A 27,275-nucleotide genomic window follows, 5' to 3' on the forward strand; every position below is an offset into this window, starting at 1 on the left:
CAGAATTCGCTTATAAATTCAATTGGGCCTGATACTTTGTGGTTTGAAAGATTATTAGCTTTCTTAATTTGATTTCCTTAATAGATAGCCTGTTTGGATTATCTGTTTTCTTACCTAGGCATATACCTTGAAACAGGTTGGCTTGCTTCATCCAAGTGATCAAATTAGTGGGCATAGAGTTTGTAGAATTTATCTTGTAATATTCATGAAATTCTCTCTCTGATTACTAGTACTAGTACCTTGTTTTTTTTCCAGTTAACTTCCCTAGATGCATATTGATTTTGCTGATCTTCAGCAGTTGTACTGATTTTTGTAAAACTTGCTTTTCTGTTTTCAGTTTTGTCAGCTTGCTTTATATTTTATTTGTTTGGAGGCTTAGTCATTGTTCTATTGCTGTGAGACACAGTACCAAGGCAATTCTTATAAAAAAAAAAACATTTAATTGGGGGCTTGCTTACAACTTCAGAGGGTTAGTTCATTTCCATCATGGCAGCAAGCAGGCATGGTGCTGGAGAAGTAGCTGAGAGCTGAGTCCTGATCCACAAGCAGGGAAGCCTCAAAGTCCACCCCCAGTGACAATTCCTCCTCCAAGACTACACCCCCTAATCCTTCTAATCCTTTCAAATAGTGTCACTCCCAGATGACCAAGCATTTAAATGTATGAGCTTATGGGTGCATTCTTATTCATACCATTACAGAGTCTTTAAACTATTTTATTCATGTTGTTTAAAAGTTCATCTGGGATAAAACCGGACTCGCTGAACATAGCAGACAATGAGGACTACTGAGAACTCAAGAACAATGGCAATGGGTTTTTGATCCTACTGCACGTATTGGCTTTGTGGGAGCCTAGGCAGTTTGGATGCTCACCTTACTAGACCTGGATGGAGGTGGGTGGTCCTTGGACTTCCCACAGGGCATGGAACCCTGATTGCTCTTTGGGCTGATGAGGGAGGGGTACTTGATCGCGGGAGGGGGAGGGAAATGGGAGGCGGTGGCGGGGAAGAGACAGAAATCTTTAATAAATGAATAAATTAAAAAGAAAAAGTACATCTGGCTAAGAGGTAGCTAAGTTATTAAAGTGCTAGTCTAGCATATATAAAGCCCTGGATTTTCATTCCTAGAACCTCATGAACCAGGTGTGGTGATGCACTGGTAACCCCAGCACTAAGAAGTAGAGAAAAGCAGATCAGAAGCTCAGGGTCATTCTCACTACATTGTGAGCCCAAGGCAGCTTGGGCTACATGAGATCCTATCTGAAAATAAAAACCCTAAAACAAGAACAAACAACAACAGCAACAAGACATAAAAAAACAAACTAGGGCCAGTGAGATGAGATAGCTTAGTGGTAATGGTGTTTGCATGACTTGAGTTTGATCTCAAGTATCTATGTACATATAGAACTGACTCTGCAAATTGTCCTCTGATTTCTCATACACGTATGTGTGCACATAAACACATAAGCAGAATATAAAAATAAGTGTATTGTCTCCATGCATTTAAGGATTTTTTAGTTATTGCTTACTACATTAATTCTTTAGTGGCCTGAAAGCAAACACTATATGGTTTGTATTTATAGTACTTGTCTTAATGTATATTATGGTTTGGATGCAGTCTTTATTGGTGAATTTGCACACGGGCTAGAGAAAAGTGTGTTTTCTTTTATTGCAAAAAGGAGTTCATTGATGTTAGGGTGAATGGCCAGTGGGCCCTAGAGACCCATTTACCTCTGTCTCCTCAGTATTGGGACATAATTATGTTCCGCTATGCCTAGCTACTTCTGCTTTTGTTGCTCTTGCTTCTTTCTCTTCTTCTGATAATATGATTATGATTTTTACAATTATTATTATTTTGGTTTTTCTAGGCAATGTTTCTCTGTTTAACAGCCCTGGCTGTCCTGGAACTAGCTCTGTAGACGAGGCTGGCCTTAAACTTACAGAAATCCACCTGTTTTGTCTCCTGAGTGCTGGGATTAAAGGTGTACGCTACCACTGCCTAGATGCTATTATTAAAGTGTATATACTGGTGATCAAACTCAAGTTCTCATGAATGCATGTCAAACAGCTTTACAGACTGATAAATTTCATTAACCTCTTGTCTATGATTTTGATGTTTAATATCTGTTTTTATTCTTCCTTAGAATTTTTATCTGCTTGCACTGTCTGTTGTTCTTGTAGACAGTTCTTGCATATTAATCATAGTTTCAAAATTCTTAACTCCAGTATTCTGTCATCTATCAGTCAGAAGCTTGCTTTGTTTTTCAGATTGCTTTTGTCTTTTAGTTTGATTTGTAAACTTTTGCTAATATTCCAACATTGTTTACTGGAGAATAGGAACCCATGCTATATCTTTAGTGAGCATTCCATAGACCTGAGCAATGTATCAGAGAGGCGTGGCAGCATGGTGATTACATTGATGAGCCTGTGCCTCTGGACCATGAACTTCACACATGCTTCCTAGTGTTTTCCCATCGTGTAAGGCAGTGTGACTGGGGTGAACTGTAGTTTGGTGCTCCTCTTCCTTCAGGCGAAAAGCTTGAGGAAGGTAGAGTTGGGATGTTTCCTACCTCAAGTGAGTTTATCTCTGGTTAAACTAATTTGGTAAGTTGATAAAATGTAGACCTTAATTATTCAAAGAAGAGGCTGTAATAAGAACTGAGTTCTCTAGGGTCTTTGAAAATTGTTTCATTTTTCCTCCTAGCATTTCTTTTGTACATTCACTTTGCACCTAGTGTAATTCTTGCAGTAAAAGCTTATTTTTTGGGTGGATCCTTGTGATTTCACCCCTGGAGTTTAAACTTGGGAACTTGTCCTCACTGAATTCTTCCAGTCTGTCACTTAGGTTTGGGTCCTCCAGCTTGTCATTGGTTCCTATGGAGATGTCTGTGCTAGGTTGGAATTCTTTCCTTTTGCTTCTCTGTGTAGTTTTTGGGTCAGCATTTGGTGGTAGATTCCCTTCGCTGAAGGATCTAAAAAGAGTTAGGTTTTCAATGTATTCAGCTTTTTGTTTGTTGGGTTGGAGGGATGATGTCGTTTCTCCTTACATGCTGAACCAAGAATTAATACTTACTTTATTTTTATGCCATCTCTATATTCTCATGTTTACTAGTCCAGAAAAGCCTTGTTTGATCTCCAGAAAGCAAACATTCTTTCTTTGTTCCCTTGAGGAGATATAGTTGCTAGGAACCTTGAGTAAGGAAGGCAGTGAGTGACCAGCCTCCATTTCAAAAGGCTGCTATTCATTCCTCTTTTTAAATGATCTTTTCTCATTTTGCATACCTATCCCAGTTCTATTCATTCCTCTTAAAGCTTTATTTTTTTTTCTCTTGAGACAGGGTCTTACCTATCTGACTGGCCTGGTACCTCCTGTGTAGACCAGGCTGACTTTGAATGTAGAAATTACCTACATCTGCCTGCTAAGTGTTGGGATTAAAGGTGTGTGTTCCTATTGCTGGCATCCATTCCTTTTAAATCTTCTTTGCTCACTTTCATTTCTAGAGTTTCTTGATGTTGCCAGTTTTTGAACTTCCTTGTAATGCAGTAGTATAAACCAGCCTTGTTCTTAAGGCTTTATTATTCCTATTTTGATTCTCCTTTTTTATGTCTTCTCCATAGGTTACCCTGTATATCTATATTGCTAGAATATGTTTGCTGCCAAAAGCTTGCTGTGTTTATATTGCCCTTGTTTTTAAAAATTAATCCCTGCCTCTATTAATGTCTTTAATATACCAAGTTTTAAATTTATTTTTACTGTGCGTGTGTATGCATGTACATGTGTGCACAGGGCAAATTTCAAGAGTCAGTTCTCTCTTTCCAGTATAGAATCCAGACGTCAAACTCAAGTGTGGCAAGTGCTTTACTCACTGAGCTATCTTATAGGAAAAAATAGTAAAAACTTGACTTTTTTGGGGGGGGGGACCTTCTTTCTTCTCCATGCTGACAAAGCCAAATCAACAAATGTAGCTAAATAACTTAATTACATGAAATATTTTCATAGAGATGAGTGCTTAGTCCCTGTCCCTTTCATTGCCAAGTAAATCTAAAACTTTTCTGAAAATGTCTTTCTTTACTTTGTCTGTTTGCAGGTAGGGATAGACTGGAATGGAGAAAAATCAATGGCTTCTATATGATGCCAAAAGCAAATGAAGTGTGAATAGGGAAGATTGTGATAGATTGAACTTGCCCCTTTGAAAGCTGGACATCAGAGTCTGATTAATCATAGTGCTGGCAACTGTTTAGGTTTGGTGTTGAGACTTGATTAAGTTTCGTGATTTGAATGTGATAATATGTTATAACAATTTTACTTTAATGTTTCTGTAATTCTTTTATAATCTACAGAGAAAGCAACTAGTGAGATGAATACTGCTGAGGACTGGGGCCTCATCTTGGATATTTGTGATAAGGTTGGCCAATCTCGCACTGGGTGAGTGTTCAAATATTCAAGAGTTTTTGTTCATCCTTCTAATAATTAAGACAAATTAGAAGAGCAAAGCATATCACAATTCTGAATTAGTTTAAAAATATTTGAAGACTTGTCCCATTAGTTTACCTTATTGTGGTTAGAATGCGAAATTACCCCTTAGTCTCCTATGTTTGAAATTTGGTCTCCAGTAGGTGGTGCTGTTTGGGACTCTTGTAGAACCTTTGGAGGTGGAACCCTGTTGGAGAAATGAGTCACTGAGAATGTGCCTTCAGGGATTATCGTGGCCCTACATCCTGTGCCCTCTCTGCTTCCTGAAGTCAGATATGATCAGCTGCCTCTTGTTCCTTTCATTTTGTCTTCCACACCAAAGTGAACAATACCCTTCTCAAACTGTAGCCAAAATAATAAGCCCTTAAGTTGCTTCTGGTCTGGATATAGTCTTGGCCATGAGAAAAGCAACATGTATGTCACAACTAGACAACTTTGAGGAATGAGTTCTCTCCATCCACCTTTACATGGGTTTCTGGGACTGAACTTAGTTCCTTAGGTTTGCAAGACAGCACTTTTACCCATTGAGCCGTCTTCCTAGCCCTCTACCTCTTTCATCTTTATTTTTATATTTATTGTATTAAGACTGTTTTCTGCTGGGCGGTGGTGGTGCACACTTTTAATCCCTGCATTCAGCCCCCAGCAAAGAACAAAACAAAGTGACAAAAACAAATCTTATTTGTATATTTTAGTAATGTATGTAGTAAATTTGTTTAGTGCATTTATAGATCGAATTGTTTGCTTTTTTTCTGTATAGAGGAAAGAAACAGGTAACTCGGTGGTTGAAAGCGTGGACTCTGAAAGGACTCTGGGTTCAGATTCTGGTTCTGTTGATGCTCTATCAAAGTGCTTGGCACTTGGTTAAGCGTACACCCTTGATTAAAGTCCTATCTGGTGTTTGTCCACTTAGGACTGGGTACCAAACAAGATTGGTCCGGTGTATTTTAAAAGTACAGCTTTATCTACTGTCGCAGTTATGAAGTCTGTTTTTGCTTCTCACTGTTTTTCATTTTTTTCTTTACTTTAGTGTTCTTTTTTCTGTAAGTACTTTTTAAAAAAAAATTTGGCCAAGTGTCTAAAATCACAAACACACATTCTCTTTCATTACTAGAAATGTTTCCTATTTTTCTGGTTGAAAATCAACATGAAGTTTTGTGTGGTGTCTAATGATGAAGAAATTATGTCATTTTTTCATTGTGTTAACATCGTACCAGCTGTAGTCATTATACCTTTTTTCTTATATATCTGAAATTTACTAAGTTTTTTAGCCATAAGAATGTTTTTGTCTGCATTTTGTCTTACTCAGCACCAGTACGTTTAGGTTCATGCTATTTAAAAAACAAAAATCAATCCACATGTTTTTCCCCCCAGTGTATCCTTAACATTTGAGTTATTGTTTTGGAATTTGAATTCGTTATACTAAATCTAGGAATTTATTTAGGAGATAATTCCATCTTAATCAGGAATGGTTTTCTTATTCATCTGCTCTTGTTCATTTGTGGTTTTTCTCCTCCTCCCTTCCTTTCTTTCCCTTCTTTTTTTCCTTCTTCTCCGCTCCCCAAAGAATTGCTGGTCTCTAGTTCTTCTAAGCCAATGGTTTTCAATCTTCCTAATGCTGCACCCATTTAATATAGTTCTTCATGTTGTGGTGACCCCAACCATCAAATTATTTTCATTGCTACTTCACAACTGCCATTAAGAATCATAATGTAAATATCTGATATTCAGAATATCTGATATATGACCCCCAAAGGGATCGTGACTCACAGGTGGAGAACCACTATAAACCATCATTTTCTAAGCATTTATTTGCTTACATTCATGAGACATCTTGTTAGAGTCTTTGCTAATGGTTTGGAAAGCTAAATAGTAATGGAGGAACTGTTTTGGTATTATTGAGGTTTAAAAGTCATGTGTAATATCTTCCCTGGCTCAAGTAAGACTTTTTTGGGAACCAGAGTTGATGGCCCATCCCTGTAATCCCAGTACTCAGTAGGCAGAGGCAGGAAGATTGATGGGCATTCATAGATAGATTGTGCTACATAAAGAATTCTGGGTCTGCCTGGCTTACACAATGATAAGTGAATGAGTGAATGAATGTATGTATATATGTTTTTTGTTTATGTATATACATGTGTTTCTGCTTTATTGTAGCATCTCAATATTTTCATTACAGAAAATGAAAAGCATAGAGTGCCATTCAGACTTCCCTGGCCCTAAGGCAGTTTTGCTTTTATGGGATACTTTCGTTATTAAAAAATATATAAATGCAGCATTTTATCACTGAATTGTTATGAAGAAATTTCCATATATGTTTAGCCATTTTAATATAAAGATTCTTTTTTTAAAATCCTTAAGATTTTTAACATTTTTGTGTGCCTCTAGAATTACTGTGAGCCAGAGATGCCGTTTGTCTACAAGACCAAAGGATTAGCATTATAGGAACATTATAAGTTCCCAGATCAAGCCTGTAATAGAAAAATGTTAAGCTTCTTTTTAAAATGAGAGTTTGACTTGTGTGAGGTGTATGCCTGCTCACATGCAGAGCCAGAGAAAGATGTCAGGTGTCCTGCTCTATCACTGTCGTATTCTATGCCACAGTGTCTTTCATAGCAGGTGCTCGTAGCTGCCGAGCTAGCCCTCTCTCCCATTAAGTTTTTTCAAGAGAGCAGTGAGTTCAAATACAGTATGGCCTTGTGCTCTTCATCTTCCTGCCTTCTCCTCAATCTCAAGTCCTGGGGTTGTAAGCACATATCAGCATACCTGTCTACAAGAGGAAAAATGATCAATCTTACTCCCATCCCCATTTCTTATACTCACCTTCTGTAGGTAAAAAGATTTTAATCTATATTTTTCATTGTATCTTTACACAAATATGATTGTATGTTCTCTGCTCATATATAATAAGCACATTGTATACACTGTTTTGTAAATGCTGCTTTGTAATTAGTACACAATACCTTAATATAGCCAGTCACTCTTAGGAACGTGTTTTTCTAATGCTTATTAGTATTGGATTAAATAAAAACATTTTCTAATTTAACACCAATTTTGGTTATAAACAGTATTTAACAAAGTTCAATCACTGATGAATAATCTTTAGTAATTGTATCAGCCTTGAAAAACTACTCATGTTCTCTCTGCTTTCTTAGATAGGTTATATGGCTTTTATAAAGATAAGACCAAACTATTTGATTGTTTTAAACATAAAATCTGATGTTTTGAAAGATACTTCAAATTTCTCAAGATACTCACATGGTTTTTAGTGTGCAGTCCTAGTCTATGAGTCAGTGGTGAAGAATGCCAGCTAGGTCATATGATGAACTAAACAGCCTTTGTTTGTTTAGAAGTCAAACAAAATTACAGAATGACATCAGTTTTCTTTAAAATGTCATCTTAAGTAGTTTCTTTTGTGTTTTAGTTTTATTAATTGTTCATGTAATAGATGTGGAGGTAGGAATTTGTCTTAATTGGGGTTTCTGTTGTTCTGATAAAACACAGTGACCAAAAGCAGCTCTGGGGGGAATGGGTTTATTTTGTTATCACTTCCACATCACAGTCTGCCACTGAAGGAAGTCAGGGCAGGAATTCAAACAGGGATGGAACCTGAAGGCAAGAAGTGAGGCAGATGTCATGGAAGAGTGCTGCTTACTGGCTCTCTTTCTTTCAGTATGCAGGACCACGTGCCCAGAGGTGACCCCACTGACAGTAATCTGGGCCTTCCCATATTAATCATCAATAAAGAAAATGTGTGCTTGCGTTGGCAGCACATATACTAAAATTAGAGCGATACAAAGAAGAAAATGCACCACAGGCTTTCTCAGAGACTAGTCTGGTGGTGACATTGCACTGAGGTTCCTTCTTCTCCAGTGACTCTAGCTTGTGTCAAGTGGGCATAAAAATTGGAGAACACAGTATTGATTATTCACATTAGTTGAAGTTGTATAATTGATACTGGATTAATTGGTGCTGTTTTGTTTATTTTTTCCCTTTAGCTATAAAGAAACTGGAAAACATGATGCCATTCTTTAGTTGGCTAAGGATATACTTAATCTGTTAAGTCAATCTTAACATTTTTGAAACAGAATTAAAAGGTAAAATAATAGCCATTTTAGCTGATATTTTGTGAGAAATAAAAATGTAAATTTTTGCAAGTTTATTAATATATTGAGTAAATGCCTAGGAACTTGAATGTGTTCCTAAACATAGGCTGTATTTAACTTGATAAGAAGTCACCACACCGTCTCTCGTCACTGCATTATTTCATCTTGTACATTGAGGCCTTTGCTCATTTATTGCAGTATTTATGAAGCACTATGAGGAATTGTTCCAATTTTACCTTTCTCCATTCAGCGTCCACAGTGCATGTAGTTTCCAAGCACAACAGTACCATTACTGAATAATCCTATTTTATATCCTTCTGATTTGAAATACTACCTTCCTAAAGTACATTCAATCTGTATTTAGGTATATTTTTAAGTTTTTTCTTTTGTCTCATTGATACTGTGTGTGCTATGTGTGTATTACTTATGGATTTAATTGTAAAGCTTTGTGGTGTGTTTTAATACTTGATAAGACTAGTATTCTTCTTTGCTTCCTTTTCTTAATTTTTAAATTTTTAAAATCTTAATTAAAATATAATTACATCATTTCCTCCTTTCCCTTTTTTTCTTCCAACCCCTGTCATGTTCCCAAATCATGGTCTATTTTTCTTTGTTGTTGTTTTACATGCACGCACATAAAAACTGCTTACTGTTTAGTGTTGCTTGTATGTATATGATTTCAGATCTTACCACTTATTTTTGGATAACCAGCTAAGGGACTCTTCCTTGGGGAAGACTAATTCTCCCCCTCTCTAGCATTTAATGTTCTTTAGTTGAACATTATTGAATTAGTAGAATTCAATTGGGAAATATGCTGGTCTAGTAAAACAGTGATAGTAGGGTCTCCTCTAAGAACCATCATCTCATGACCCTAGGTAGTTGGCTGGGATTCCAGTAATAAACATCACTTTCCTATTAAATGAGACCTAAAATCCAATTTAAGAGACCTTTTGGTTTCCATTCATGAGTGGTACCATTAGGATATCTTGTCATGTTTGGTTATTGTTGTGATTAATAGAAATCACAGCTGGGTAGGACTATTGATTGCTTCCCTCTCTTGGCAGTTTACATAGAAACTTCTGGCACTATGAAAATGGTATTTAGATCCAGGCTGAATCTTCCAGGTCCTGTGTTCATAGAACATGGTATCTTCAGTAATAATAGGGACTTACCTTCAGCCTCTGGGAGGCAACCAAAGGCAACTACAGTATTACACAGTGTCCTGTATCGTTTTAGGAATCTCTTGGACTTCCCTTACCAATAGCTCAAAGGGAGGTTTCTCATGCTGGGTGGTGGGGTTTTATTAGATGGTCCATGGCACATTTTTAGCTTAAGTCTCATAACTTTAAGACACACACACACACACACACACACACACACAAATATAAATGTTTCCTTAAGATGTTTTCAAATTTATCCTTTTTCCCTTTCCTGCATTGTTTTCTTCTCTCCCCAATTAAAGCCTTCCTTCCCACCCCCCTTCATATCACTTGTATTTTATTCCTCGCTCTGTTTTTCACTCTTCTCTCCCGTCCCCATACACAATTTAGAATTGGCTTGATTACTTTCAAGGCAAAACTTTGCCCCATGCTTATTCATTAAATTTGTTCTTTGATAATTTCTTACATGTATATAATGTATTCTGATTACTCTCACCTTCACGTCCTCACACCTCATTTTGTCCTTTGTTTGACCATTCTGTTTTGTACAAGGCTCTCTGGATGTCAATGACATTGAAAGTATTCATTAGCCTAGTGGTTCACCAGTGGGTACAAAACTTAAGACAGTGACTCTGTCTCGTAGAGTCTTATCAATAGCCTATAGATCAGCAGTAAGGGCATAGTCCCCTTATTGTCCCCTCCACTCACAATTGACTGTTAAGAAGGCTTGTCTTATACAGGTCCAATGCAAGTAACTGTATCTGTTGGGAGATCATAATTTCATTCATGAATAGAGGATGAGAAATGAATTGTTAAGGTCTGAGCCTCTCATCCATTACTTACTCCTGGCATGTTGAGTCTCTCGCATTCACCACTGTTTACTGGAAAGATAGGCTTCCCTCATTAGGGTTGAGAGTAGCCTCTAAGGGTAAGAACATAAATATTTAGAAGGCAGTTTAACATTATGTCTATTTAGCTTAAATTAGCATCAGTAGTAATTTCCCTCATAGAACCTATGACTTCCCAAGGCATGGATTTTCTCTTCTGTGGAGTGGACCTCAGTCAGAAGTGGTTGGTTAACTCCACATGACAGTTGTGCCATTATTACCCGAGAGATTAGTGTTGTGGTAAGTGGAGTTCACTATTGAGTAGGATTGTTGGTCCTTTTTGTTTTTTCTTTCCCCAGTAGCCTGTATAGTCTTCTCCTGCAGTTTAAAAGCTAGCTATCATGGAGTTTTCCAGCTCAGTTTTAGCTTGATTTCTTTGTATCTTGCAACCAAAATGTATAATGTCTTAAACAGTAAATCTTGTTTTGGTGGGCAACCAGGTGGAAAGGCAGGAGACTGTATTGTTTTGGGGCCTCTGGAGTCTCATATGAGATTTCCTACACTTAGCACTAGGATTTTGGTTCTGTCTTACTATACAGGGCATCATCCTTCAAACATTTTTATTATTATTATTTTTAATTAGATCAGAAGATTGTAGGTTATAATATGGCCCTTTCATACCCCTGTATTTTTTTAATCTGTTCTCTCCCCATGTTTTCTCCACCTCTTCCCCTCCCCTTCCTCTTTTAACCCTTCCTGCCTCCACTAATCCCCTTTTGTACTTTATTTTTACCTGTGTTCTGCAGTCCTCCTAAGGCCCTGACCTCTTTCAGTTTCGTGGCTTCTGCAAGTACTCCAAGTTAAATACAAAAAGCAAGACTTGAAGCTAGGATCCTTTATGAAAGAGAATATGTGGCATCTGTCTTTCTGGGTTTGGGTTACCTTACTCAATACTCCTGCCCACTCGTTTCATTCATTTACCTGAAAAATTCAAAATTTAAGTTTTCTTTTCAGCTGAATTGAATTTCATTGGGTGTGTGTAGCACATTTTCCTATTCATCAAGATGGGCGTCTAACTGATGCCATTCCCTGTCTTGACTGCAGGATAGAGGTGAATGTGGATGAGCAAGTCATAGGACATAGATTACTTTGGGATGCCCAAGAGTGGCATGGATGAATTGTGGTAATTTTATTTCAAGTTTTTTGAGGCCCCTCCAGGTGGTTTCCCGAAGTGTTACACTGCTTACATTTCTACCAACAGTGTAAAAAGATACTCTGTGCTGCACAAGCATTTGTTGCCATTATTCTTGGTGATGGCTATTCTGACTGGGTGAAGAGAAATTTTAAGGTAGTTATAATCTGCATTTCCTTTATTGCTAGGGATATGAAGTGTTTAGTAGCCATATGTATTTCTCCTCTTGAGAACTCTGTTTAGTTTTATGCCCCATTTTTAATCGACTTGTTTGTTGTCTTGATGTTTAGCTTTTCTAATTCTTGTATAATATAGTTACTAATCCGGTATCAGATGTATAACTGGCAAATATTTTTTTTCCCGTTCAGTGGTAAGCCCAATCTTACAGCCTTTGCATTGTTGCTTTCACAGCCTCTCTCTTGAGTTGACGCCCCTTATTGTCCGTGGCTTACCTTGACATTCATTCCACATTCCTGGCATCTCTGACTTCCTAGGATCTACATTGTATTGCACCGTTTATGTCCCACTGCCAAAGATTCACAAATTATAGTCTTGGTCACTGTAGGAATCTTGACCTTTTCCCTGGCCTCCTAGGCATTTCTTTGAACTCTGGAGGGAAGCTTTTGTGATCATGTAACTGACTTTGTGTGTCTGCAAAACCAGCCAAGGGCTTCTTCCAACTTGAAGAGTCTTTGGGTCCCTTTGGTCACACCATAGAGGGCCTTGATAATGTGGAGGGGTTTCCTGGGCTGCTCTCTGTGTAGGATACCCTAGAGCTCTCTCTCTTTCTTGTTTTTTTTTTTTTTTCAAGACAGGGTTTCTCAGTGTTAACAGCTCTGACTGTCCTGGAACTCCCTCTATAGACCAGGCTAGCCTCAAACTCACAGAGATCCACCTTCCTCTGCCTCCCACATGCTGGAATTAAAGGTGTGCACCACCACCACCCTGCGAGCTCTCTTCTTAAAACAGTCAAATGCAGGGTATGGTGTGACTCCTCCTTCAGAGTCCTTTAAGTATCTTTCCTACTGTACTGATGTAGAGTATTTGACTTACTTTTAATAGTTTTTATCTCTTCAGCAACTAGTTTCCTGGCCCCAACTTTATCAACAGTTACTTTCTGGGTAAGCTGCAATTTTCCAGTTCTTTCTGTTGTGTTTTCCACTGCGATTCTAAGTACAGTTAGCTAAAAGCAGCTAGCAGTAATCATGTTACAGCCTAAATGGTGTCTTGGTTTGAAATATTCTCAAACAGATTAAATACTCTACTTCTTTGAAGTTCACAAATTCTCAGGACAAGTGTAGGCAAGTTCTTTGCCAGAATGTAACAAACATGGCCTGACTCAATTCCCTGTAGAATCCGTAGCTCTTGTTTGAAGCCTCTTGTGCACAGCCTTTACTGTCTATATTCTGTTAGTAGTCCACGCCTACATCTGAATTTCCCATTGAGCTCTGCTTCCAGCACTGTAGAACTCTCTAACTTGTAGATCACTGAGTTTGTGACATAGTCATTTTAGATGGCGTTGAGCAGAAGATTGGCCACTTAGCCCAGGTAGAAGTAGATGCAGTGTTGTTTTTTATGTCATAGCTACTGAACTTCCTCTCCATGCCACACTTCTCACACGTGGCTTATACCTCTTATCAAGCTCCCTTTTTGCATTTGTTCCTCCTGAGACAGACTGTGAGTACTCACTCCTGCACTACAGTAAAAGGGACTTAGGCTGCAGTGTCCTTTCCTGTGTCATGGTTCTCCTTATCTGAGTAGATCACTCCACCAATTCCTGTTGAAGCTCGGGGACCTGTCTGCTTTTTGATCATCACCTTTCTTTTGCTCACAGTTGTATGGAGCAGGTCAAGCTGGGTCCACTTGGGCCAGGACTAAAGGGAGCTGCTGTCACTACCAAAACTATGGGGCAGTATCTCTCAGTACATATTTCATATGCATTTTCTAGTTTTGTAATTGTTTATAACAGGAATATATATATGCGTATATATATATCTTGTTGAATTTATTTTGTTATGACTTGAAATGTCTTAGCTTTCTGTAGCGCAAAAAATGAAAACCCAGAGACCGAATTGGGGTTCAACCTGAAAACCCGAAAAGCAAAACAGCCAAGCCACTAGAGAAGTCTTACCTCTACCAAGGCTAGGTGACCACAAACTAAGCAGAGTAAACCTCTCTCTCCTCTCATTTTATATTCCCTCTAGTTCTAGGATTAAAGGCGTGACTCCCTAAGACTGGGATTAAAGGTGTGAACCTCCACCATCTGGTTTGTTTCTGCATTGATCTTGTGTTGCCCAGGGTAGCCTTGATCTCACAGAGATCCATCTGACTCTCTCTCCCAAATCCTGGGATTAAAGGTGTGTGTCACCATTACTTGACCTCTAGTGGCTTTAGCTTTGTCTCTGGTCTTCAGGCAAGATTTATTTAATTATTAAATTACAAATAATATACCTCTATAACCTTCCATTTTTACCCATATTTTTATTTATTATTAAAAATGTCCACCTCCTTCCATTTCCCTCCCACTTCCCTCACTTCCTCTCCCTCTCCAGTCCTAAGAGCAGTCAGGGTTCCCTGCTCAAAACTTAATGCCATTGTCCTTGGCTTCTCAGTCAGCCCTCATTGTTAGCCACATTCAGACAGTCCAGTTTGATCACATGCTCCATCAGTCCCAGTCCAGCTGGCCATGGTGAGCTCCCATTAGATCAGTCCCATTGTCTCAGTGGGTGGACGCACCCCTCGTGATCCTGACTTCCTTTCTCATGTTCTCCATCCTGCTCCTCATTTGGTCCTTGGGAGCTCAGTCCAGTGCTCCAATGTGGGTCTCTGTCTATCTCCCTCCATTGCCGGATGAAGGTTCTATGGTGATAATATTCGTCAGTGTGGCTATAGGATAAGGCCAGTACAGGCACCCTCTCCTCTGCTGCTCACAGAACTAGTTGGGGAAATCCCCTTGGACACCTGGGAATCCCTCTAGAGGCAAGACTGTAGCCAACTCTAAAATGGCTTCCTTGATTAGGATAACTTCTTCCCTGCTCCCATATTCACCCTTCCTCCATCTCAATTATCCCATTCCCCCAAGCTCTTCACAATCCTCCCCTTCTCCCTTCTCTCTCCCCATCTCCCCTCCCCCCCAGCCCGCCCCCACCCCCCCTGCTCCCAACTTTTGCCCGACGATCTTGTCAACTTCCAATATCCAGGAGGATAAATATATGTTTTTCTTTGGGTTCACCTTCTTATTTAGCTTCTCTAGGATCACAAACTATAGCTCAATGTCCTTTGTTTATGGCTAGAATCTGCTTATGAGTGAGTACATACCATATTCATCTTTTTGGGTCTGGGTTATCTCAGTTCAGTAAAGTGTTTTCTATTTCCATCCATTTGCATGTAAAGTTCAAGATATCATTGTTTTTTACCGCTGAGTAGAACTCTAAAGTGTATATGTGCCACACCTGCTTTATCCATTCTTCTATTGAGGGGCACCTAGGTTGTTTCCAGGTTCTGGCTATTACAAATAGTGCTGCTATGAGCATAGTTGAACAAATGCTTTTGTAGTATGATTGGGCATTTCTTGGGTATATTCCCAAGAGTGGAATTGCTGGATCCTGAGGTAGGTTGATTCCCAGTTTCCTGAGAAACCTCCACACTGATTTCCAAAATAGCTGCACAAGTTTGCATTCCCACCAGCAATGGATGAGTGTTCTCCTTCCTCCACAACCTCTCCAGCATAGGCTATCATTGGTGTTTTTGATTTTAGCCATTCTGACAGGTGTAAGATGGTATCTCAAAGTTGTCTTGAGTTGCATTTTCCTGATTGCTAAGGAGGTTGAGCGTGACCTTAAGTGTCTTTTGGCCATTTGAACTTATTCTGTTGAGAATTCTCTGTTCAGTTCAGTGCCCCATTTTTTAATTGGGTTAATTAGCATTTTAACGTCTAGTTTCTTGAGTTCTTTATATATTTTGTCGATCAGACCTTTGTCTGTTACGGGGTTGGTGAAGATCTTCTCCCAATCAGTAGGTTGCCTTTTTGTCTTAATGACAGTGTCCTTTGCTTTACAGAAGCTTCTCAGTTTTAGGAGGCCCCATTTATTCAATGTTGCTCTCATTGTCTGTGCTACTGGGGTTATACGTAGGAATTACTCTTCTGTGCCCATGTGTTGTAGACTACTTCCCACTTTCTCTTCTATCAGGTTCAGTTTGTTCAGATTAATATTGTTACCCACAATTTTTAATGCAGAATTAGCTTGAAATGCCTCATCTGTATCTACTAAGCAAGAGAACATGATGATACCTTGGAAATTTTAAAGGAACTAGAATATAGTTTTCAGATGTCATTAATAATCTAACTCTTTTATAGTATTTCCCCTTTTATACACTTAAGTGGAGAGAGCTAGATTTATTATTAATTGTTAAATTTCTCATTTTTTAGACCTAAAGACTGTCTTCGTTCTGTTATGAGAAGAGTGAACCATAAAGACCCCCATGTTGCTATGCAAGCTCTAACTGTAAGTCGGTTCATTTTAAGTAAGCACTGCTTAATTGTCTTTCATCATTGAACCCTTTTAATTTTAACTTTATGCTTATAGCTTCTAGGAGCATGTGTATCAAACTGTGGCAAAATTTTTCACTTAGAAGTATGTTCAAGAGATTTTGCTAGTGAAGTAAGCAACGTATTAAATAAGGTAAGGGACGTTATGTCCAGAAATCAAGGAAGCCTTCTTTTTTGGTGTATTTTATTGTTAAGTTCTTCCCATTTTAAATTCCAAAGAATTTGTGTGTCTGTGTATATGTGTGTATGTGTTTCTAGATTATAAATAAGAGCTGTGTTTCTGTATGTCTGTTTCCTTGAAAAGACTACAAATCCACATAAATTTTAGTGTTGGTTCTTTTGCAAACCACATTAAAATAGATTCAGTGTCCTTCTATCCTTTCATCTGAGAAGAAAACATACATTCCTATATATGTAATGAAATACTACCAATCTACTTTAGGCACTTTTTTGGTACCATTTTATTTTTTACACAAAATATAGAATTCTTCAGAAGAAACTGCCAGAATTTAAAGTCCTGTTGAATGTTCGTCTTATGTGAACAGGGACACTACCTGACTGACCATCACAGGGTTTTCCTATTAAATGACTGTTCTGTTGGGCCAGACCTGTAGATAGAGAAGTTCTTACTAGGGATTGACCCTAAGCCAAGACTGGGCCCATTGTGATTCCAAACTAAGAAGCACTCAATTCCAGGAGTGTCAGCACATAGCACTTGTTAGTGGAACTTAGATACTAAGAACAGCAGAGTCCTCGTGATGGACATGGTAGAAAAGAGATAGTCTCTTCAGATATGTCTATAATGAAGGTGCCTGGTTAGAAAATTATAGGATGATCACACTATGGACTTGAAGAAATTGCTCAAGGCCAGGGTGGATTCTGTGTGTTTAACCACATATTTGATCCTTAGTATTTCAGCCAAGAATTTAAACAAGTCTGGCTTATTTTCAAGTCTATAGAGGAAAACATGTAGCTGTTCTGGTCATATAGGTATATGTTTGTTTTTATCTGGACAAAGAAAGCAAGAGAGCTGTGAACTATAATACTGCATATCAGAAAAAATTCAGTGCATAATTCAAGGAGTCTAAAAATAGAAAAGTAACAGTCTTTCTAGTAAAAATTTCATGTTCTAGAAGTAATTATTTCTGGCTTAAACTATTTGGTATTGTATGTCGAGAGAAAGGCCATTGTGAAGTATGAATGCTTCTGAGTTTTAGTAGGAAAAAAACTTGCACAGAAATGTGAAAGGAAATAAAAATTTTATAGGTCTCAATCATGATTCCCTTTGCTGTTGTAGTGAATCACAATTGTTTTTTAACTAATGGATGAACACGCTTTCCAATGTTCTGAATGTCCAGTAAAAGGAATGATTGTTTAAGAAGATAGTTTGCTATCATATTTTCTGTAATTTTAATTAAGATGCAGGAAAAAATTACAGAGCATTATAAACAGCTGTCTGGAAAGACAGAAACATATAGAGAGAGAACTTTAAATGTGTTTAGCTCTTCCTCAAGGGAGGTGCACTTTGGAAGAAAGGGAGCTCCTAAGATAATTAGTACGTAGTGTGCTTCACCCAGACCTCAGCTAAGAGTCATGGGAGAACTGAAAGGAATAAAGTTTATTCTCTCCTTGCAGTTTTTTTAAATATAAATAGCAATGCAAAATAAGTTATTTTTCTTTGTTGTGCTGGTGTATAAAGCATATAAAGTTGTAAGTTACACTGAAAAGACGTGCCCTTCCAACTCCAAAGTAAGTTTATTACACATTCAGTGTTTCAGTTTTGGAGTGAGATGTAGGTATCTTTTATTGTTTTTCATGGTATGAAAGTAATGTTGTTGATTTATAGATGTTAACTATTTTCTTATTTTCATAAGTGTAGTCTATTGCTTTAGGAAATGTATATATTTATACTTAAAAGGGCATCTCTTATAGAAGGACAATTTGTGATTTTAAAAGAGATCTGTAACACTTTAGAAGTTTTATATTTTTTCTTCTTTTTTTTTTTTTCCTGTTCCTTAGGGTCATCCTAAAGTATGTGAAAAATTAAAGGCTCTCATGGTTGAATGGACAGATGAATTTAAGAATGATCCACAGCTTAGTCTGATATCGGCAATGATTAAGAACCTTAAGGAACAAGGTGTTACATTCCCAGCTATTGGCTCTCAGGTATTTTGTGCTGCTGTTCATTTTTTTCTTCTAAAGTAGCTTTGTCTTAATTTTTCTCTAGTTTTCATTTATAGTTAAAGTTGACTGCGGTAGAGTGGTTTATAGTAGGATATTAGTATGCTTTAGGCTCTTTTTTCCCAATGCCTCTCCTTCAAAAAGGAGTTGGTTTAATATTTTGTAATTTAAATTCTTTATTTAGTTTTACTACAACAAATTATATTAGATTAGGTAACAATGGACAGTCTTGTTAAATGCTCTTAATACTGTTATCTACAAAGAATGATAGCTTAAAAATATCTTTTTATTGAGGAATTTATTAATACCTTTATTTAAATTAGGAGATAGGAGAGGCCAATGGGACAAGAATCAAATGAAACAAGAGCTAGGTAGATCCTGAGTCTTGCTTTCCCTGTAAAAGATATCATTGGCGCAGGGGTAGATTTCCTTTGGCACACACAACTTTCTGTGTAATGCAATGGATTTCTGATTCGTGTCATACGGTAAAAAAGTCAAGGGACATCTTTTATATGTCTTTTCTAGTCTAGGTAGCCAGTCCTTAAGGATGTATGCATAATAATTTTGTATATTCTCTTTTCCTGCTGTATGGATTGGAACAAATTCTGACAAATTATGTGAAGCCATAAAGCAAACAATCCTTTCTTTGAAGAGCTTACCTTCTGACTGTTGACCACATTCAGGAGTCAATTGTATACTTTTGTCTAGAGCTATCTAGATTTTCTTCACAAGGCATTTTCATTTTATTTGAGTGCTCTTTAGATGTGAAGACCAAGAAAAATATCCAGGAGAGAAAAGAAGCAAGTGGATTAATTTCTTTTTGCTTAATAAACTAGTTTTTTTAAATTAAGTTTATGTTGATATGTCTTAATATTCATTCATAATTGATAGCTGGATTTTATTAATAATCTTGAAATTTTTAAATTAATGATTTTTGTACAAAACAATCCAAGGTACTATGAATTCCTTGGCAGTAGAAACAATGTCTATCAAAAAGTAGATGCACTGGAGAGATAGAGAGCTGACTTAGTGTAATACAATTAATAAAAACCCAGAGAAAGATATTGGGGTTCAACCAGAGAAACAAAGCAGCCAGCCACTGGCTCTTACCTCTACCTCAGACTGAAATGGCCATCCTACCTCGAGGAATCTTCAGAATGAAACTGAGTTGAGACCTGTCTTCTCCTGTCTTATATTCCTCTCTAGTGCTGTGATTACACCACCACCACCTGGCTTTATAGCTAACTAGTGTGACTATTGGGAATAAAAGTGTGTGCCACCACTGACTGGTATACATGGCCGACCAGTGTGGCTATTTTTTAACTCTCTGATCTTCACGCAAACTTTATTTATTAAAATAAAAATAAAATATCACTACAACTTAGTAAAATTGCATTTTCTATCCCTCCTCATGAGCTTGTTGTTCCAAATGTGATTCATTGACCGTCATCATCACGATCTCTTGGGAGATTATCAGGACTCCAGCCTCTGAGGTGTCCCTCCACACCTGTGGACTCATTGTCTCCATTTAGTAAGATCCCTGGGTGCTTTTCACTGTGCACATGGAGATGAGAAGCACTACTCCAGACCACAGCCTTCAGTGCAAATGCAAACACTTCTGATTCCATAGATGGAATTGCCCTTGTAAAAGAAGGAAACGGTAGTGATGTATTTCACGAGGAGCCTCGTTCATTAGTCTAGAATGTTAGATAGTTGCAGGAGCAGCTTCAGGGGTCCTCTAATGTAATCCCTTTGTTTACACATGAGAGATCTGATTCTGAGAGTGGCTGCAGGAAAGACACCACTAGATAATTCAGTTCATTGTCTTTTTTTACACTACCTGCTCTTGCCTGCTTTCTGATAGCATTTACTAGATGCACTTCTGTTTAGATCAGGCTTCATGGAGCAAGAAGTGTAGTGGTCACTGCCAAGAGCATTTATTAATGATTGGTATAGAAATTACATTATTCTCTTGTTCACATTATTTCAGATGTGGAAGACTTGATACTTAAAACTTTTTATATAGATATATGCAAAAACATTTTTATTCTAATTATCTTTCAGCTACAGAAAATTGCATAGAAAGTAAATTGTTTCTGAAAAGCTTGTCCTTAGAAATTATAAAACTCTTTTTAATGAAAAACAAATGATACAGGTCCAACTGCAGAGTCTGCTCTAGACTTTAAAGCTACTTAGCTACTAAAGGTCTTGCTGCAGTTTCATGAGGCTAGATTTTTATCAGCAGACTTAATAAAAGCCTCTGAATATATAAAGATTTATTTGTTTTTTTTTTATTCAAAGACAGAAGAAAATGATGTAAACATGTTGTGGAAATCATATTTCACACCTGACTCATGCTGCACAGGCCTGTTAGGTCTTGACATAGTAGTAGAGCACTAGAACTGCTGCCATGCTGGCTAGTTAATGATGACTAGTTATGCTGACTAGTTAATGATGAGTATCTCGGGTGGTCAATGTCCCTCTTGAGAGCTGCAGAGCACACAGTTTAGAAACGTGGTTCTTCATACGACTTCTTTCTGTACTTCCCTCAGAGTTGGTAGATGGTTTCATCCAAGAGTATAAAATAGCAGCTTGTGTGTTTTAAGTCAGCAAATAATGAAAAGAAAATTATATAAATGATAAAGACTGTCTGACTAAGTACACTTCTAACTTGTAGACATGTATACTAGTCACGACAGAATCTAAGATTCTACGTAGATGATATGGGTCAGAATTAAGAGTGGCAAAAGTTGTGTTTAAATGAATATATGGAACTAGGAAAAACTGCTTAGGCATCTGATAGTGTACAATACAGTGTGACAAATCTACAGCTATGTTTTGTTGTTATGGTGACTGTTTGCCTTGTATTATACAAGAAAGAGTGAGACACATTCCCTGGACTATAGTCTGGTGGAAGAGGCAGAAAACTCAGTTACACTAGAAACTGAGATTTACTGCCCCTTGCTGTGTGTCAGCTATTGTTCTGAGTACTGTACATATGATAATGTGAAAAATTCTTATTCCACTTTTCTTAATTGATTGCAGTGATTTCTTTATTGATTTGTAATCAAGTTAGTGCTATATCATTTGCTATTTCATTTACTCCCTGTCTCAACATTTCTTGTAGTTTTCATATGAATCACCTCTATATACATTATGGTGAACCCCTCTATATAAATGTCATACTTCTGCTTTGAACTCAGATTGAACCTTCTCTCAACTGATTTTAGAAGCTATACATGCTAACCTGGGCTTCTAAATTTGTTGTAATGCACCCATGAGAAGCAGATATTCTTATATCCTTACTTTATTGCAGAGCTAACTCATGTGACTAGAAAGCATGGTAGATGTCAATCTTACATTTGCCTGATTCTTCAACTTGTGATTATTTATTTGTTTGTTTGTTTTTCGAGGCAAAGTTTTTCAGGGTAACCTTGACTGTCCTGGAACTTGCTCTGTAGATCAGGCTGGCCTTGAACTCACAGAGACTCACCTGCCTCTGCCTCCTGAGTGTTGGGACTAAAAGCATGTGCTACCACACCCAGCATTCAGCTTGTATCACCCATTTTATATTAGCTTGTTCCAAAACCTTGTTCAAGTACCAGAGGTCACAAAGAATGTTTAACTAAGGGTTTAGGATTTTTTTTCTTTGAGAAAGTGATTCATTAGCTACTTACTATCAAGTTGGAACTTAGTAGGGACAAAAAACAGTGGTGGAGCACCGTGAACCAAGGGGAACATTATAAATAGAAGCCAATATGAACCATGGGTGTAGAAGTTGCTGTGTGTAGTCTGCTCAGGAACCACTATTACCTTCTGGAAACTTGCAAAATAGGCTACATTCTGATCTGCATTGAGTGAATGGATAGCCTAAAAGGCCATGAAACTTAGAAGCTTCTAATTCTAGACATGTGAATTAGCACATATTTCTATCTAAACATTGCCTTGTTTATGATATAATTGTCAACATGACACTATCGAAGTTGCTTGTATTCTTGTTTATAAAATGCCGTTTTAAGATTTTATTTGTCTGGGCCATGGTTGCACACACATTTAATCGCAGCATTTAGGAGGCAAAGGCAAGAGGATCTCTGTGAGTTCAAACAAGTCTGCTCTACAGTTTGTTCCAGAACAGCCAAGACTACACAGAGAAACCCCATTTCGGGGGAGGGGAACATTCTCAGTTGTTTTTATAAATATGAGTTCATTTATACATTACTTTCTGCCTTTTCACCTGAAAGGAAACAGTAAAGTACAATTACAGAATTCTCCAGAGTGTTTGTTTTTAAAATATTCCCTTACTTTCCTTTCCTGACTGACCTCTCTTCTAGTTCTGAAATCCTTCTAAAATTATAAAATACTGTTTTTATTTCTTTTCTGACCCGCACATTGTTTTTTAGTTTATCGTCTTTATATTAATCTGAGAAAATGCAGATTGTCTATCAACCTGTCCAGTTGCTTTTCATTTTCCCATTTCTGATGTTCCTTCCTCTTTCAGGTGGAAGGCCTTCCAGACTGGTTGTCTGTCTTCTTGAGAAGTCTGTAGTAGACTAATGAGGCGGGTCTTACAAGGTTTTAGGTTAGGTATCCATAGACTCTTTGAGAATGACTCTCACTCCTTGTCTTTACTTTTACATGTATGTTAGGCTGCCGAACAAGCGAAAGCAAGCCCAGCCCTGGTAGCCAAAGACCCTGGCACTGTGGCTAACAAAAAGGAAGAAGAAGATTTAGCAAAAGGTGAGTGTAGTTTGTAAGTCCTGGGAGGGAGTGAAGAAGATAGGTCTCTGACTGAATAGAGTTTCCTAGCAATTTATAGATTAAGGAGATGGCTTCAGATGAAGCAGAGCTGCTTTATTTTTTAAATGAAGTTTGTCATTTTATTACTCAGAATAATTTAAATTGCAATTTTTCAATAAAAAATGTCAATATTTTGAAGTTATTTTTATTCTTTCAGTGATGGGTAAATGTATATAGTGTCTAATGATTTTGTTATTGTATGAGGATATGCACTAGTCTCCTGTTCACTATTGAAAAATGATACTTTCAGTGTTTTATTGGCTGTATTCATATTTGAGGTCTTTAAAATCTCATTGTTTTACAGCAATTGAGTTGTCTCTCAAAGAGCAAAGACAGCAGTCAGCTACCCTTTCCTCTTTGTATCCAAGCACATCTAATCTCTTAACTAACCACCAACATGAAGGTAGAAAAGTTCGTGCTATATATGACTTTGAAGCTGCTGAGGATAATGAACTTACTTTTAAAGCTGGAGAACTTATTACAGTTCTTGATGACAGGTAATGGTTACTTATACATTAAATACTTGAGAAAATATATTCTATAAACCCTTATTTTAATAATATTTTATTGAGTATAATTATTTACCAAAGTATTGACTAGATATTTTAGATGATGGTTAGCAAGCTTGCCTCATACTACTATATTGATTCATTTTTTAGTCTAATTTTTGCCTCATTTATGTTACTTAAATTGTTTGGGAAATCTGTTATTTTCTGTTTATTTTTTGTTCCATTTAGTAATTGTTAAATCTTGTAAAAGGTTAAAGTTTCAGAAAGTATGGTGGATTGATTTGAAGGAAGTACATGATCTATTGATAGTATCCATACAGAACCATAGATCATGTAAATATAATAGTTTCATGCTTATGGTGTCATGGGGGAAGAGCTGCACAGCATAAGTTTTTCAAGTTTTTGTTGCTTTAGTCTTTAGTGTTGCCAAATACCATTAAACAACAGAGTTCTGAGATTGAAAAGTCCAAGATCTGTCAGATTTGGCACATGGTTTGGGCCCTTTCAGGTTCAGACATAGCTGTGTGTTCACTTTGGTATTGTATGTGGCAGAACAAGCAAAGAAACAATTGGAAATCTTTTTTTATAAGGTTACAGAATTAATCACTTTTCAAAGATACCCCTTCTGATTTCAGCATGTGAATTTTAGGAAGACAGACATTCAGTATATTTTAATATTTTCATGAAGAAGCCAAAATAAGGTAAATTTAGAGCTGTTTAGCTGGAGTTGCATCATTCATTTTTTGGGAAAAGGATTTATAACATACTTGCTGACTTTCTGTATAGTGAGCACTGGAGACAGTTCTGTTTCAGGTTTTGTACGTGGCATCATCTGTTGTATGTGTCAGGGTGGAAGAAGAAACCAGTCCCTATTAGTGTATGCATGGAAGAGTAGTGGTGTAGGGATGGAAATGTGGTCCAAGAGTCCACGTCCACATCTTACTAGAAAGAGCCCAAGGCATCACCAGACACTGATGATCTTAAGCCTAATGACATCTTTTTTACCCAAAGGGGGAGAGTTCATAGTTTTTATTAGCTTCTCAGAGAATTTATTGACCTTCTGAGGGAAAGAACTGTGGCTTCAAAAACTTTTGTTTTGTTGGTGGAATTCATTTTCTCTTTGTATCAGAACCTCACACTAATTGATGATGCCATTGAAACTGTTTGCTTCCTGTTTGTGAATATAGACTGCTATTTCCTTTATTAGATTGATGATTGAGTTGGATTCCAGTCTGGTGATAATGCAAGTTAAATACTATGAACAGTAAAGTCTTACAGAAATAGGTCTCCTGGTAAAGCATTCTTTTTTTTTTTGTTTGTCTTAGTGATCCCAACTGGTGGAAAGGTGAAACCCATCAAGGCATAGGGCTTTTCCCTTCTAATTTTGTGACTGCAGATCTCACTGCTGAACCAGAAATGAGTAAGTACTTGTTGGTCTGTTGATGGTAATCCTTAGTCTTCTTGATGAAAGTTGAGTAAAATAAGCTTTATAGGCAAATCTTAAACATTTTTGCCTCTAAGTGTTTTAAATAATAAAATTCCAAGCTATGTATGGTGGTGGTGCATGCTTGTAGTCTCAATTCTCCTGCAGTCCCAGTATGTGGAGGAGTAACTGCTACACAATGAAGTGAAGGCCATCCTGAGCTACATGACACCTTGTCTCTAAGAGCAAGCAAATAAATAAGATAAAATCCTTATCAGAAACATTCTAAGAATTAAAGCACTATTTCTGCCAGTTTTTGTTCTATGTATTTGCCATAAACTACATGGCAGATATATGTGTTAGGAATGAAGAAAAGTCTTTAACAGCAAGTCAGAAATTATAGATCTTTAATGAAATGGTTTTCTCTCATAGCTACTGACTTTTCTTTTTACTTTTGTAGAGTCAGATCTTGATATTCTTTTAACACACTTGCTAGAGCTAAAATAATTATTGGAACTCAAGAAATGCATAAACTTGGGGACTGGAGAGATGGCTGGGGGAATCCAAGTTCATTTCCCAGAACTCACACTGAGTGACTTAAAACTACCTTTAACTTTGAGCTCCAGGGGTTCCAAAGCTTCTGCCCTTCTCAAGTACCTGCAGTTACATGCACATAATCTAAAACACAGACAGGCATGTCTATATAACTTAAAAAAAAAAGCATTAAAAAGCCCATGTAAGCCTATTTGAATGGCCTTGCGTGGTATGTTCTCTTTTTTAATAGTCTGATCAGCTGTAGGTATTCGTTGGGTTTTGGTGTGTGTGTGTGTGTGTGTGTTCAGAATGAGAGCCTAGATCTCACTCATGCTTGCTATGTAGCTATTTCATCTTTATCTTTCATATAACGATGCAACTGTAGTGTGAGTTTTCTAATTCTTGCATGTTTCACTTTGGACAATGTAAGAGAAACAGGAGGATAGGAATCTATGTAATGTAATAATAGACCTCAGATTTAGAAAACATGCTAGGATCCCTGTAGTATCAGTCTTTTATAGGAAGTAGAAGCCAAATTCACTTTATCTGTCACATAGATTCTCATTTTATTTTGGAGACAGAGTTATTTTGAAAATATGCCATTGTATATGTAAATAGCATATTCATATTTTGTATATCATATATATTTGGTATCAGTTCCTATGAGAAAAGGGACTGCAAACTTATGCATTATCAGTTCTGTGAAGTCTGTCATGTGTTTTCTTTTGGGTAAGAGCCAATGAATGCAGAGTTGTCCCGGCTTTCTACTTGATAATAGTGCATGATAACAAGCAGAATGTCTATAACAGATGTCTCTTTCCCCATGGGAAAGTGAGTCAGCCACTTGTGTTCTGTTTTTTTGATATGTAGAATGTGGCTTTATGGTGACTTGAATGGAATGAGCATGTTTCTTATATTTCCAATTAAACAGGCAATACCAAAGCCTGTAACACATGACAACAACAACTTTTCACAGTCGAGTCACAAGCCAGATTACAGTAGGAAGTTAAAAGACAAGACCAGTTGACATTCAAGTCCGGCCTTTCCAATTGATTGTTTTCTAACTACTTTATTATAATAAGTATACCATATAGGATTGATTTGGAAATTCAAATTAATCAGAGCAAATTAATACTCCATCAAGCACTTTGAGGCGTGTAATGAATAATTATTTCTGTCCATAATTTCTCCTACTGTGACATCTCCCTTTTCATTTTTATTACTGACATTTTCATGTTTTATTGACCTGATCGATGCAAGGACCAAAAATCCAGAAAAGATAATCATTCTCTAGAACTGTCTATACTTTTTGGTGTTATTTGAAGTTGAAGATTGCTTTGGTGAGGAAGAGAAATCTGTTAAGGCCAGTTGTTTGCCGAATCTTACCATGTTTCTCTTTGGAGTACAGTGAATGTAGAAAATCAGGCTTATGTGCTGGCCTGTGTAAATTCCTGCTGAGACCGCTTACTCTCTGGGTAGCTAGCCTAGTGGTATGCCACAGGACATACATGATTTTCCAGTTCATTATTT

General features: G+C 37.3%; 1 protein-coding gene across 1 annotated transcript in view; it reads left to right on the forward strand.

Moving 5' to 3' along the window:
• Window positions 1-27,275, forward strand: part of Stam (signal transducing adaptor molecule) — a 55,367-nt gene that overhangs the window by 10,191 nt on the left and 17,901 nt on the right. Inside the window, exons 2-8 of the mRNA XM_075970532.1 lie at window positions 4,338-4,422; window positions 16,182-16,257; window positions 16,339-16,434; window positions 18,321-18,467; window positions 23,129-23,219; window positions 23,584-23,776; window positions 25,114-25,208. Coding sequence (XP_075826647.1) covers window positions 4,338-4,422; window positions 16,182-16,257; window positions 16,339-16,434; window positions 18,321-18,467; window positions 23,129-23,219; window positions 23,584-23,776; window positions 25,114-25,208 — 783 coding nt within the window. The remainder of the gene's footprint in view (window positions 1-4,337; window positions 4,423-16,181; window positions 16,258-16,338; window positions 16,435-18,320; window positions 18,468-23,128; window positions 23,220-23,583; window positions 23,777-25,113; window positions 25,209-27,275) is intronic.

Source organism: Microtus pennsylvanicus, chromosome 4 (assembly GCF_037038515.1).
Source record: "Microtus pennsylvanicus isolate mMicPen1 chromosome 4, mMicPen1.hap1, whole genome shotgun sequence".
NCBI classification, from domain to species: domain Eukaryota; kingdom Metazoa; phylum Chordata; class Mammalia; order Rodentia; family Cricetidae; genus Microtus; species Microtus pennsylvanicus.